This window comes from Cygnus olor, chromosome 2, assembly GCF_009769625.2.
Source record: "Cygnus olor isolate bCygOlo1 chromosome 2, bCygOlo1.pri.v2, whole genome shotgun sequence".
NCBI lineage: Eukaryota > Metazoa > Chordata > Aves > Anseriformes > Anatidae > Cygnus > Cygnus olor.
Genome location: NC_049170.1, coordinates 135648979 through 135663283, shown reverse-complemented (window position 1 = coordinate 135663283; position 14305 = coordinate 135648979). Strand labels below are relative to the sequence as shown.

The following is a 14305-nucleotide window of genomic DNA, read 5'->3' as shown; positions in this document are numbered from 1 at the left end:
CTGTAGTTTTGTTACGCTTTAAACAATACTTTAGCATATGAAATGTATTGCTACGATGTGGAAAAAAATCTTACTAGTGTTTTGATTATGACTATAATACCAGCACAGAAAGATTCAGGACAGCAGTTTGTTGGTTGCTACAAATTATACTGAAAGTGTTGAAAGGAATTTTAAATCTGTAATGTTGATTAGCAAATTTTACTATCTGTCAGGTTTTTTGGCATGCTGTAAATAACTCATCTTCAAATAATTCGTCTGAGTAATTAAATTTAGATTGCACATTTCTCATTTCAAATATTTTGACTCTTATCTATTTGCTTTTCCATTGTGGCTTAATTGGTGTGGTCTATATAAACGGACAATAAATTTATATACCTTTGTTATAAAGATCAGTCAGTGAATAGAACTTGGTATTCATCCCAGACAGAATTATGATTGAATGTATTTGCAAGATTAAAGCACTGAATTTACTTTTTTCTAATTAAAGGCAATTAAAGATTTGCAGACACAAATAAAAGACAATGAATTGAGGAATAAGTGTAGGAGCAAGTCCATTTGCAGGTGAAAAGAAGTGCCTTTGAAGCAGAACCAGCTGTATTTTCATTGAAAGAATAACAGTTTAGGAAGCTTTTCTGCATGTGCTCGCTTGATAGCATAATGTACTCATAAGCAGCTTACGCAGTACAGTATTCAGAAAATAGCAGTGCATTAATTTTTAAAGTAGCAAATGCAGGCAAAGAGCAGTGCTGCCACATGATGATAATGAAGGTGGATATGGTAAAGTCTACTGAGAGAAAAGAAAGCAGAGAGCTCCTGAAATGTGAACATTTATAAAACAATAACTAGATATTCATATGATAATAAGCTTGGACAGCAGTATCAACAAAGGCCAAAGATGCAGTCCTGTTTCTGCTTAAGCCTGATGAATTGAAAAGCAGAGAGGCAGTCTTTAGTCAGTTATTCAATTCCAGTAATAAGCTATTGTTGGAATGAAAGAGTAAACATCTAGAAGGATCAGGAATCTATTTTTTTTTAAGAAGTTATTATATAGGCTCAGGTTGTATGGTAAATGGCAGCATCTTTAATCAAAATCTTAGGTGTAGTCCATTTTCTTAAAATATTGCACTCAGCACGTTGCATTCTCAGTTACACGTGTTACAGAGTTTGTTATCTATGCAAAAATACAGTTATGCATAGTACCTCGTAATGTCACAGTGTTTCTGCAGAGTAAAAAAAAAAAAATATATCACTCAGGACTTAATGAACTTATCTAGCTCATATGTGTTATTTAGTCTAAGTTTTGCATTAATTGTGGTGCCATTGGATGTTTAGTTAAAGAGAATACTGAATATACCAGAATACACCAATGCTGAATATACCAGATAGGGTCATCTCTAATCTGTTATTAAAATTATTGAATAGGAGATATTTGGGATCTTGTTCTCTAGTGTGAATAGAGAAAAATCACAACATTTCTTGTGAAATCCATAGCATTTTAATCCTAATTACATGAGGAGAAACAACTTTATGCTGCATATTTTATGAATACCTAACATTTGCTCTGAGGGAAACACTTTGGCATTTTTCACAATACAGCTGTGTTTAGTAGCTGAAAAACTCTCCCCATCTTTCACTGTTATCTTTACGCTTTTCTAATTCTACAGCTAATAGAAGAGTCATTTCCACTCCTGGAAAGTTTCAAAGCATGATTGCTAAATGGGCACAACTCTGTTCAGCTACTACTGAGGTCCTTTTGCCACCCAAGGAGCAGTAAAAAAATATGGGCAGACAAGGACAGGATAAAGGGGTGGGATGAAGGGTGAGCACTGGAGAGCTTCTGAAGACAACTTCAAGCACTGAAATGGAAAGGTGGATGGTCTTTGCAGCTGCTCTTGGGAGGGACTGGCAAGGCGCAAGAGAAGCAGGGAGGAGATGGCTGTAGTCAGTAAGAAAAATTTCTTTATCATGGACTAGTTCTTTGGCCTTAAAAATTGAAAGAAAGTGATGGATGGACTTCAGAAAAGTTGTAAAGACAGAAGTGGTGAGTTTGTAAAAAAAAAAATTGTTAAAAAAAAACAAAACAAGGAAAGTCAGCACTGGAGTTTGAGAGAAGGAATGAAGAATTGATAATAATGATAATGTGAAGAAGTAAAAGAGGAAAGTATTTTGCTTAGGTAATACAGAAAGTAAGATTTGGTCTGGAAATTTTCCAATTCTATGTTTTTGGCTTCTTTTCTGGCCTTCCTATGTTCCCTCAGGAAAACTCTCTGTCTTGAATAGCCATCGGGTAAAGCAGACAAATGAGGCTTTGTCTGATGAGTCCATCTTAACTGGCTTTGACGGTCACTTCCTGGGAAGAAGAAACAGCTTTAGCTGATGACTCTGACAGATAAATGTACAAGAAAGCTTGCATGATGAGGTAGATAAAACTAGAAGAAATTGGGAGTGTGAATATACGTGTTCCAACTGGTTGAAATTGCAGACTCGAAAGAACATAGGGAGCTATTATTATTTATTTCTGCTTGTTTTCCAGGTGGTAATGATCAGTGTTCACGTGATAGGGGCTTTGCATTTCATAGTTCTTTATAGTCCTGTAGTGCAGATGTCTGTCCCAAGGCCTCAGAAAGTTCAGATGTTTTAAGAGTCTTTTAGTACAATAGCTAAATCTGGTTTTCATTACAAAGGACTTCACAGATGCCCTTTTTAAACTTTTGCACTTCGTGGACTCAGACTGTTTCCCTACCATATACATCTTTTTCCTTTGGCTTTCACGTTTAGCAAGGAGAGTGGTAAATTCATGACAGGTGCATAGATTTGGAGAACTACCAGCTCTAGAGTCATTATTAAAATAGCCTATTTGTTATGTAGGGGGGTTTAGTTGTTCATATCAGATTTAATATAAATCTGGACGTATTCTCTGGATAAGCTGAATCTAGTCTTAGCCATACCCACAGTACTGGAATAAACAGTACCAGAACGCTTGACACTGAGGGAAGGAACACCAATAATCTTTCCCTTTTCTAGGAATAGACTGTGTAATATTTACGCTTGCTCTAGTCACCTTCACAGTTGGTCCTTGGAGAGGAGGAGGGAGAATGGGCAATGTGAGGAAGAGGAGGTGGGGATCAGCATCTGACTTTTTTTCTCATTCCTAATGGGCCTTACAAAGCTTTCTAGTTTTTGTTATCTAACTCCATGGCATCACAGGAAGGGAAACCTCTGTCTGTCCTGCTTTATTTACCCCAGATGGGAGAACAGCAAATCTGAATTATGAGAACTGAAATTGAACCTAGTCCTTGTCAGTTTTATACTTCTAAACGAAAGTATTTGTTGTGCTTAAAACATATCAGATGGATAAATTTCTATAGTTTGTTCATGAGTAAGTAAGAACAGCTGCATCACTTTATTGAAAGTTGGCTACAAACAAACAAACAAAAAAAAATTCAAGACTGGGGTATACCTATGCCAAATTTCACCCTGGAGTGAATTTTTATGAGTTATAAACTCCTGCCATTTATAATGGAAATTCTGACAGCTCTTTAACTGTTTCATTGCAAAGGTACGACTGCAGTACTTTAGGAAGAAGAAACACATTGTCTTTCAGGCTGGTTTCATCTCATGACTTAGCCATTTGGGTTGTTCCTGCAATTCTTTCCGTAACTGTTCAGAATATTACAGCACTCCGCTCTCTGTTGCATCCTGTTTTTAGATAGCATTGACTTATGAAGAATAATGCTGCAGTCATCCTGTCCTGTAAATATGATATTTTGACTGGATGAATATGTTGGAACATCAGTCATAAGTAGTCATTTTGTCATCTTCACTCCATCCTCTAAGAAGATTCCTTGGATATATGCTTTTTTCACTTGGTTTTGGTTATTTTTCCATTTGTCACTGGGTATTTTCTAAGTTATTTCAGTTCTTTTATGAATAATACCTGACCAGCGGATAATACAGAGACCTTCACAATATATAATCCCCAGGGCTAAGGAGAGATTATACCATGAGAGCAAATTCATAATGCGAGTTCAACATCCACAATATTCTACACAGAGAAGAGCTCTGCGTTGAGTATGAGCAGAGAGATGAAACAGAAAAGGTGGACAAAGGTAGAAGTGTGTTTCCATGAATTCAGGATATTGCTGGAGAAGATCTTTCTTTTCCAATTCATGTTTCAGAATTTCTCCACTGTGCTGTAATATCCCAATTTTGAAGATGACAATGAAATGAGAAGATTGCACTATTGACTGTGAACATAAGGCCCCATCTGGCAGATTAAATGGGAGCGTTGCATGCACAAAACTACTGAGCACTCTTTTAGAGGAAAGGTTAAGTTATCTGAATGTAACAACGATGAAACCTAGATGTAAAACTAGTGGTAAAGAAAATAATGAAAGATTTCTGCTTTAAGCATTGCAGCTCAGCTTTGTAAATAGGGAAAAAGGACAAAATGCATGTACGCATGGGGCAGGTGGGGGGTGGAGGAAAGGACTTTTTTGAAAAGACAAAGCGGTTTCACTGAGATTCTACCCCTCTGAGCATTTTCTTTGAGTATTCTTCTTTTCCTTCTCCTCCTTTTCTGACTGTATCAGTACCTTGACTTCTGTGGACTTAAAGAGGCTATGGTTAATAGTATACAGTACAACAGTAGTAGGGCCTTTAAGCAGGAAAAATATACCTGAGAGATATCAAGTATTTTATGCTTTATTATTAAGTTGAGATAAAAGATTTATGACATTTCTAAGTACTTTCATGTCTTCCTCTGAACTCGGTTCATGTAGACTCACAGTAATGAAACACTTGGCTGCACTATTTAGTGGCTGCAAGAGGTAGTCCCCGTATTTTTTTTAAAAGTCCATCTAAGACACTTCTAGAGGATTCTGTGTAACGTGTTTCTATAAACGGATGGTGTGAAGCAGTGGTTTTATTAATGCTTACGTGGACTGACCTGCATGTCTCCGAGTTCTGCTACTCATGAATTATGTTCCCGTTCAGAATGATGAAACATTTACACTCACCAGAATGTCACGTATTACACATTTATATGTGCATTAGAGATGACTAACCAACAAAAATAATAATGAAAATTTTGTTTTGATTGAAAAGTGAGGGAAAAAAACATCATCCGTCTTTAATCTACTTATTTGCTGTCTGATGCGTACAGAACAATTTAGTAAACATTGTACTAGTGGGTGGCTGTCAGTATGTGTATTTGGATGTCTCTCCGGAGTAATAAGTTCTGCACTGATTTATCAACTCTTGCTTGTTGCTATCATCACCTGTGCTGAGGACCGTTGTTGCACTGGTTGGGCCCCTGGCTTATAAAGCAGCTTCTGGTTAAAGTGCTGAACTGGGGGATGTTTTCAAAACGTTAGATCTGTCTTTCAAACTGAAATAATTGCTGACATTCTTTATCTTTTTTTTTTTTCATCATTTTCAATAAATGTGTTTTTCTGCTCTAGGAAAACAAGATTATAAGAAAACCAGGCCTATGTTAAGAGCAACAAGATTAAAAGCAGAGGCCAAGAAAACTGCACTAGGCGTGAAGGTAGAGTTCTCTTTGATAGCTTATCCCACCTTTGTGTATTTCTTGTTTCTTCTCCCCATAGATGTACTGCGTGAATATTGATTTCTGAGAGATATTGTTTATGACACTTCAAAATCTAAGTGGAATGCCAGAATCTAAAATATTTATGATGGATTGCTTTTACTTAACCCTAAGATAACTAGAATAGATGAAACACTAAAGGATTTTAAGTAGTCCATGTTCTTGTAATGATGCATACTTTAATGTCAATAAAATATTGTATACTTAGAAAATTGATCTTTTCTGTGAGCCACTCTGTGCACAAAACAAATGCTTTAAGGATTTTATATTGTTACAAAAGTGACAATACACAAAACATCTCCCTTCTTCCTCTTCCTGCCCTATACCTGTTTCTAAGAACTAGGCGTTCTAGAATAAGTTTCTTATGTCATTTAAAGACAGTGTTTGTTAAATATTGTAAATTCACAGCATTATTATCTCAGTCTACATTCTTCTGTACTACCTCTGACTTGGAAAACAGTAGGCTTAGCTAACAGCAAAATACTTGGAAAGGGACTGAAATATGTTTTGGAAATGTCCCTGTTCCAGGCTGGTATGAAGTATAATAGTGGCTGGCTGATCATGGCTGTGAATATGAAGAAGGAAGGCAATCAGGAATATTATGTTCTATCCAGTATCATCAGAATGGAGTTTGGCTGAATGTACATTGTTTGTTTAGGTGGCATCCAATATTTTTCCATCATACTTATTTTTGAATCAAAGTGATATACAATTAGCTTAGCAGGAAGGTTAAAAAATGTTGTGTATGTTGTTGTTGTTTGTTTGTTGGTTTTGTTTTTAAAAGATCAGACACCTGAGTATTCTAGTGAAAGGAACTTTAGAAATGTTAAAAGGAGAACATTTTCTTGTTTCTGGCAGATGAGAAATCAATTTTTTCAAGTTATAGCTTGTAGCAAATGCCAAGGTATTACTACCAAGCTGTAACAGCTGTTGAGCTGCCAGATGATGTATTTGGTTGTCTTCCAGAATTTGCTATTATAATCACGAAACAGTGCTTTCTTTTTGCTCCTGATTGCTGATCTCGATCAAGCATTACCGTGCGATGCAGTATGTTTTCACAACATAATCTCCTCAGTTAGTGCTGTGTGTCAGGTTTTAATGAGAAAAAGTAGATTGCCTTTTTTGTTTAAAGGATAGATTATTAACCTTTTGAGTTCGATGTTTTCTCCTTCCCTTCTTATTAAATTTTACTTTTTCTTTTCATTTTACTTTCAATGACATGACCTTTTAAAAGTGATGTTCTACCTGGAGACTTTTGCTGTACAGCCTAGTTCTTTAGAAATGTACAAGTTTTACGTGTATCTCTTATAAGTGAGAAAAATACGTCCTTCAGACTATGTTTTGTTTCATTTTTATCTTGAGTAATTATTACTTTAAAATGATGGAGAATAGAAAAGCATATGTGTAATCATATGTATAATGAATACCAAATATTAGTGAATAAGGAGAACAAGAACAGTTTATACTGTACAAATGTGTTCCTGCATATTTTTGTAGAATGCCAGCTTTGTTGCAGTTTGGAATGACTTTTGCCATCAAAGTGCACACGTGCTCTCCAGGTCATGGGGTGTTGTGTTCCTTGGGTTGTGCTAGTTGCAATGTCTTAGGTGTCTTAGGTTTGCAATTCTGCCTCTGCCTTTTAAACAAACAAACAAACAAAACAAAACAAAACAACAATAACAACAACAACTTTAAAATATTGTCTTCTGGCTGTTACATTTCTTGCACACATGGGCCATAAAATCTGATTCTGATTGCCCCCAAACAGATCTCGGTTGTTTTCCTTGCTTCCTAATTGCTGACAAAAGCTGGCAGAGCTTAAGCAAAAGGGAAGGGAAGGTGGACACTTCTCCCTACAGGGATGTGCTTGTGGGGCAAGGAAGGCAAGGCCTTTGTATACAACCTTCTCGCTGAGCTTATATAACCCATCAGGTTATGTACAATTCTGAAACTATTTTGAGGCTAAATGCACGTAATTGTTTGTTTCCTAATATTCAGAGTTTTGCGTATGCGTGAGCTCTTCATTTGGGAAGGTATTGTCACAGCTGTCACTTCATATTAGCAAAGTTATCTGATGCTGATAAACAACATGGTTCACCTTCCTAAGGGTGAGGTTTTAGTGTTTTTATACGATGTAGGCTCCGATTCTGTACTGTGACAGTTGACTAACTTCAGTTTGTGTTGAAAGAAAAGTGGTGTAATTACAGTGCAATGCAATAAGTAGGCAGCACTTTAAATAGAAATGGCCAAGGCTCTTGTTAAATGTTTGAGAAAAAACATATATATGTGCACTCTCCATTTATTTGTTTATCCAGGTTTCAATACCCGATATAGTAAGTATGCAGCACTTCAAAATATATTAACATTTTCCTATAAAAGCTAAGTTGCAGGTAATAAAAATACTGTAGAGGAGATATAACCTTATCATACTTATAGAAGTACAACCTCTCAAGGAAAGAGGAAAATTTTATACATTTATGAAAATGCCATTTACAATATTTTTTTTTTAGTACTCATTGATACCTCTAGCATTGTTTTGCACTGGGGTCCAATTCATGGGAAGAACAACCACTAGATATAAACTAAAGTATTTAGGGAAAGAGGAGGACTGAAAAACAGAGAAGGGATGTAGTCCTCAATATCTATGAAGATAATGAAATTCCACTGTTGTGTATTTCACCATAAGAGCTGACAACATTTGCTTTAAAAAAAAAAGCCTTATAAATGACATAAAACTTTCGAGAACTGATCCCCTGGAGATCCTTCACATTTCATCGCTGGCATACTAATTAGCTTGTCTTGTCAAACTTTGATTGCCTTGTCATTTTAATGCAAGGTTTAAAGTAACAAAGTTTCTTTCAATCATTGCCATTTAGTACTTTTTAATTTCCCCAATGAGAGATTTTATCCATGTTGATAATGTCAGAGAAGTAGCTAAGCACTAATAACTATCAAAAGTTAGTTCAAGCAGAGTGACCATGCTAGTATTCAATCTAATATTTGCTCTTTAAACATGTTTAAAAATTAAATATTGTAAAAGAGCTATTGTGCTGGCTCTGTTTGTATACATGACACTAATGCAGACAGTGCCAAAATACATGGTGTGTCTTTGACAAGCAGGACCCCTGTCTTAAGAAATAACTTGGAGAGAAAGCAATCTGTTGGATGTTTCTTGGTTTTTGGATAAGACAAAATTCTTTATAGCGGTACCAAAAAGGGAGCCTCTGAATTTTCTCTTTGTGGTTGTTTTGTTGCCCCCAGAGGTCGTGCTGATGGAAGTCCACCTGGAGGTGACGACCAGGTGGAGTAGCAAGGACTCTATGCTGTCGGTGCTGACTCAGCTCTTAGAGGTGCCAGTGGGAGGGTGGCAAGGGGAAAATGGTTTGAGGAGTGTTCAAGTTCAGCCCCAAATAGCTGGGGTTTGTATGCAGAGGCCAAAAGTAATGGGAAGTCTTGAGGAGATATTTTTTTCACAGGTTGCAAGAATGAATCTGTGGTCCAAGGGATAGATGATGAAATCTTCTCTACTGTTGAAAAGCAGACACAAATCTGAACAGTAGCATTTTACACCCACTTGCAAAGATGTAATGAGCTGCAGAATACCACTCCATAGAGAATTATTAGCATCATAGTACATTGATTGAGCTAAGAAATAAATGTTTCTTAGAGAAGTGGAAGCTCTCTGTCTGTCATTCTTCTGCATATCTGCTTAATCTATTGTTTAGCTAGCTAGCTCTCTATTAAGAGTTTATCTCATCTGGAACAAGTTATGTATGAAGAGATAACAAAACATTCCTAGTGTATTTTGGCAAAGGGTGTTCTCTGATTTCATGCTGCTCATAATCTGCTAAGTTAGTGGACTCTGTTTGCCAAGATATGTTGGGAATACAGTTTCATAGCTTTGCAGAAATTAGGGCCACAAGGGACTATTAGATCATTTGATCTGGCCTCCTATATACTACAGATCATAAAATTTCATCCAGATACCTTCTAGGAAATCCAAGCACTTTTGTAGGCCCAAAGTACTGGGTCTTCAAACCAGTTTAAGTGCCTCACAAAAAGAGCAGGGCAGCTTAATGTACCACCAATGAGCAGTGTGATATATTCCCAGTGCTCCCAGCAGTCAGATTTTGATCCCTGACCTTGAAATGGAAGGGAGAGAGGAAAAAAAGCGTACAAAGTGAAAAACAAAATCAGATTGCTCCCATCTGACCCTGGCCTGACCTGTACGCTTAAGCACAGTAATCATGGTGACTTTCAGCATGTGAACAAGAGGCAGCAGGCGGGAGCTTAGGAGGATTTTCTGTACCATCTCTGAGCAGAAGTCCATCTTTCTTATGCTTTAGTATCTGGCTATGACCAAGCTCTAACACTTCAAAGGATAGTTGAAAGAAAGGAAGTCCAACAATAAAACATCATATCCCAGTAATGGAATCAATATAATTGAAGGGAAATTTATTGGAAAGGAAGGAAACTCTTGCTCTGATCCTATAGAAAAGTCTGAAGCACAGAAGCATGAACTGTCATTATTTTTGACAATCTGGTCCTCCAGAGATTCAGAATGTAGCAGTGACCATGAAAACAATTCCAGTCTTCCCAGGCCCTGAAGGAAGGGAGCAGTCTGGAGGATTTTGTTCACCAGATCCAGGGCTAGCAGCCAGGACCTCCTTTCACACGTGCCCAAGTTGAAGTATTCTTCCCAATGGCTAATTGTTTTTATTTTTATTTTTTATTTTTTTGAGAAACCTTGCTATAAAAGACACACAGCCATGGAAGTCCATATTCTTCCCAAGAGGTTACTTGAAAGTTCATTCATTCTTGTTCCTAGGAAATTACATCTTATTTCAAGACTGAGTTTATCTAATCTCGGCAGGACCTCGAGAGGTTCTTGTAAACAAGGTAGAAGGACCCCACATTGTGAAACATCTTACTTAAATACAGGTATATGGCATATAGTTATGTAACCAAGCTACCTCTCATTCTTCTCTATAATAAAATAAATAACAGTCATCTTCTTACTGGAAATCCCCCTTTCCACATCTAGAGATCGCACTGAGGGAGTGGTTACCTCTTAAATCGAAAGACCTTTTTAGAGTCACAGGCTTTCAAGGCAGAGTCTTCCATTTTGTAAGTACTGCCTTTGTAAGTGCTACAATAGCACTTACAATAGCTAGTAGCATCTTTGTAGTACTACAATATTACAATTATAACTACTATATTATCTTGCATTTAGCTATGTTAAAATGAATCCTGCTTTGTGATCATATAACCATCTGTTTTAGATGACTTTGTAGTAGTACCTTGGTTTCATTATTTGAGACCATAATGGTTTTTGTAACATCTGAAAATCTTAATGGTAAAAGTTTATAACATAAAAATTACTGATAAAAGTTAGTAAATTACTTTTGTTACCTTGCATTAGATGTTAAATGTCTTGTTAACAAGTAAACATTCATTTTTAGTTCTTATTTTTTGAAATTCTAAAAAATGGTCACAGTGAATGCCCAGCTAAAGTCTTCCACTTAGAAATTATATGGGATAAGAAGATTTATTTTTAAGTCCATGTAAGTTTTATTTCTAAAAAGACAAATATCCTTGGTCCATGTGATTTTCTTTTTATCCCTTTTCAGAAATATTTAGGAATAGTTTACCATTTCAGAGACAGAAATTTGTAGTACTCTTTCACCTAGATTAAGATGGTGTCAGATAAATATATATATATACATATATATATATATACACACTTCTATTTGGAGGACAATAAACAAATAAGTTAACATGTAAAAAATTTAAAATTTCCTGAGTGTGGTATTTTGTTATATATGTGGTATATGATACTGTTATACACAGTGTCCAAATCTGTGCAACTATATTCAACATATTTTCCTCACCTAGTCCCCCATTTTTTTTCATATCCTGATTAATCTTATTTAGATCCCAACTCTGCAACTTATTCCATCAGGTTGAATCTGAGGACATTACCGGAGTATTTTGGCATGAGAGACATAAAACTGACAAAAATGATAGAATTAAATCTACGGTATTTTGTAATGGCATGTGTTTCCTTTATGGAGAAGTTTCTGACAAACTTAACTAAGCTGCAATCAATAGATTTCTGCAGAAATTCTAAATTTGAGAGAATATAGTAGAAAATTGTGTTCCTTTTAAAAGCTTCTTTGACTGTACTTTGGAATTTGAGAGCAGGGATTTTATTTCCTACTGTTCTGTACCGTGTTATAAAAGAAAAAAGAAAAAAGGAGAAAAAGCCCTGTGATCATTTTAAGTTTATTTCTATAAGACTTCTTCCTATTGGTTAATTATTCATGGTGAAATCCTCAGAGTAAATGGATTTTGCAGAGGGATGATAGGGATGATCCATAAAGTGCAAGAGAAAGGGAGCTATATATGCCAAGCGGGGAGTATTTTAACATTTCATTTCTATGCATGGCTTAAAATACAAATAGCAAAGCCTGATAAGTATAAAACAAATTAGAATGACAATATGTACTGTTGTTGCACAGACAGTGTAGTGGTGTAGCGTCTCATTTGCTACTTACATTGCAAAATGCATGTTTATAAAAGTTCATAAACTGGATACAATTCTTAAGAGACTGCATATCCCTAGCTAAGAGCCAGGCATCCTTTGTTAGACCATTTATTTTAGATTTTTGTTACTTGGCCTTCTTCAGTAACTCAGAATTAAGGTGCTTGCATAATTCTCAAGCTTGGAATTTCAATAAGGCTTGTCATTCCCAGGGTTAATAAATACTGATCCATTCACCTACATCCTAATGCCTGTGTAAGGAAAGTAATGTTATCTTGGTGTTATTTGCTGTAAAACTTAGGCAGAGAGAAATTAAAGAACTGCTCCCAAGCAGTTATTGGGCAGCCTGAGAATAAAATCAAGATTTTCCCAGTTTTGCATCCCAGAAAACAAATCTTTAATGCAAACATTCCCCCCAGGTTTTGCTGCTGCTACCACAGTATTTCATAAGGGAGTCTGGGGAGAAGGGAGAGGGTAGGTGGCCTGATTGTAGAGCAGAAAACATGGCAAGTGTGACATCCAAACAAGGGAAAAAAACTTTTAATACTGGAATGAATTTGCTGTCTGTGTCAAGTGTGAACGGTGCCTGCATTGTATGGTTTTGTTGTCCACTTTCCTGAGCAGATGGAGCTTGCAGTTGTATGTCACTTGTTTATTACATCCTCTTAAGATTAGTAGCTGTGTGGCCAGATGGGTCTGGGAGCACAGCTGTGGATACAAGGAAATAAATGAAACCTGTCTGATGCTGCCATGCCCTTTTGTGAGATACTGACGTGTTGTAACTGCAACAAAGCAAAAATCACTTTCCTTTAATATATTAGTGAATTAGATGTATTTTTTTTAATCAAATCATATAAAAACAGGAGGGTAAGGCTCAGAGAATGGGATAACTCTAAGAGGAAAATGTAGCTGAAATCCTTAGCAAACAGCCTCAGCAAATTTACAGGAACGATTTTAATGTAAAATAAATTTAAAGTGCATATCAATTAATCATCCATATAAAATGTAAAGCAAAGGTTTCTATAGAACAAAGACTTCTATGAAGCTTACACCAACTAGGCAGTAGTATTTCAAAGTTTATTAGACGGCATATGTTGAATTATTGATCCAACATTCTGATAAACTATATAATGCATTCATGTAAATGCAAATGAAATGCTGTTCTATAGAAGAATGCCAGATTATGGGCTAGACTTTAAAAAGTGAAGCTAACACACTTTTAACTCCTTCATGGCAGTGGACATGCAAAGTCAGTCACAAAGCTACCACGAATCTGGAGATCCTGGATGGGACTTGTCCTGCAGTGTAGGTCTCTACACCTGACCCATCATCTACACTCCCTTCATAGTCTAAGGGGAGAAACAGGCATTTTTAGAGGGTGTCCCTGTGACCTTGTTTAGATTTCTTGTTTAGGACACAAGGAATCTTACACTGAAGAGGGTCAGATCCTCTCCTTCACCTGAAAAGGTTGCCTTATTGTCTAGGTGAGGTGTAGGCATCTCCTTTCTGTCCCACTGGCAGAGTAAGTTTGATGTAAGCATCTTCTGTACCAATTCAGATTAGTTGCTATAAATGCATTAAACTGTTTCTCTCCTTTTAAGTGTATGGGTGGGTTGCTCTGATGCAGATGATTTGTAGGTTAACATGAAGCTGAGATTCTGAGGAGAGATTATTGCTTCTTTTTGTAGGGGGTAGGTGATTTGTGGGGGTGGGCAAACTGACCTGTTCCTTATGAGTACATGATTTGTACGTGTACCCCAGTACATGATTTCAAAAATCCTTCATGATGATAGGTAATGAAGCGGCGCATGCTGTTAGCTGTGGAAGTGGTACTTACTGTGAGCTGGAGGAACATAGGGGTTTTTCTCAAATTTGTATTTCTTCTTTTATTGTCTAACAAAATGAGAGTCAACGGTAAAGGGAGTGTGCTGTGCTTTCCTGGAAAATAAAAACTTAAAAATCTGAAACACTGCAACTTTGCAAGAAGTAGTGTTATAAAGAGGATGATCACACTCTGATTTGTTATATCCAAGATCTAAAGCTGGAGCTTAACAGAGTCCAGCCTTAAGATAGAATATGATGATAGGCAGTCACATAGTGAATATGACGTTTAGTAGAAAAACATTTTTTTCTGATTCTGAAAGCTGCTATAA

The 14305-nt window shown here is 36.4% G+C and overlaps 1 protein-coding gene across 2 annotated transcripts in view; it reads left to right on the top strand.

Annotated features, from left to right (window-relative positions):
- Nucleotides 1-14305, top strand: part of TRIQK (triple QxxK/R motif containing) — a 63830-nt gene that overhangs the window by 43623 nt on the left and 5902 nt on the right. For both annotated transcript variants that reach the window (XM_040546464.1, XM_040546463.1), the window contains exon 3: nt 5463-5548. In XM_040546464.1, coding sequence (XP_040402398.1) covers nt 5463-5548 — 86 coding nt within the window. The remainder of the gene's footprint in view (nt 1-5462; nt 5549-14305) is intronic.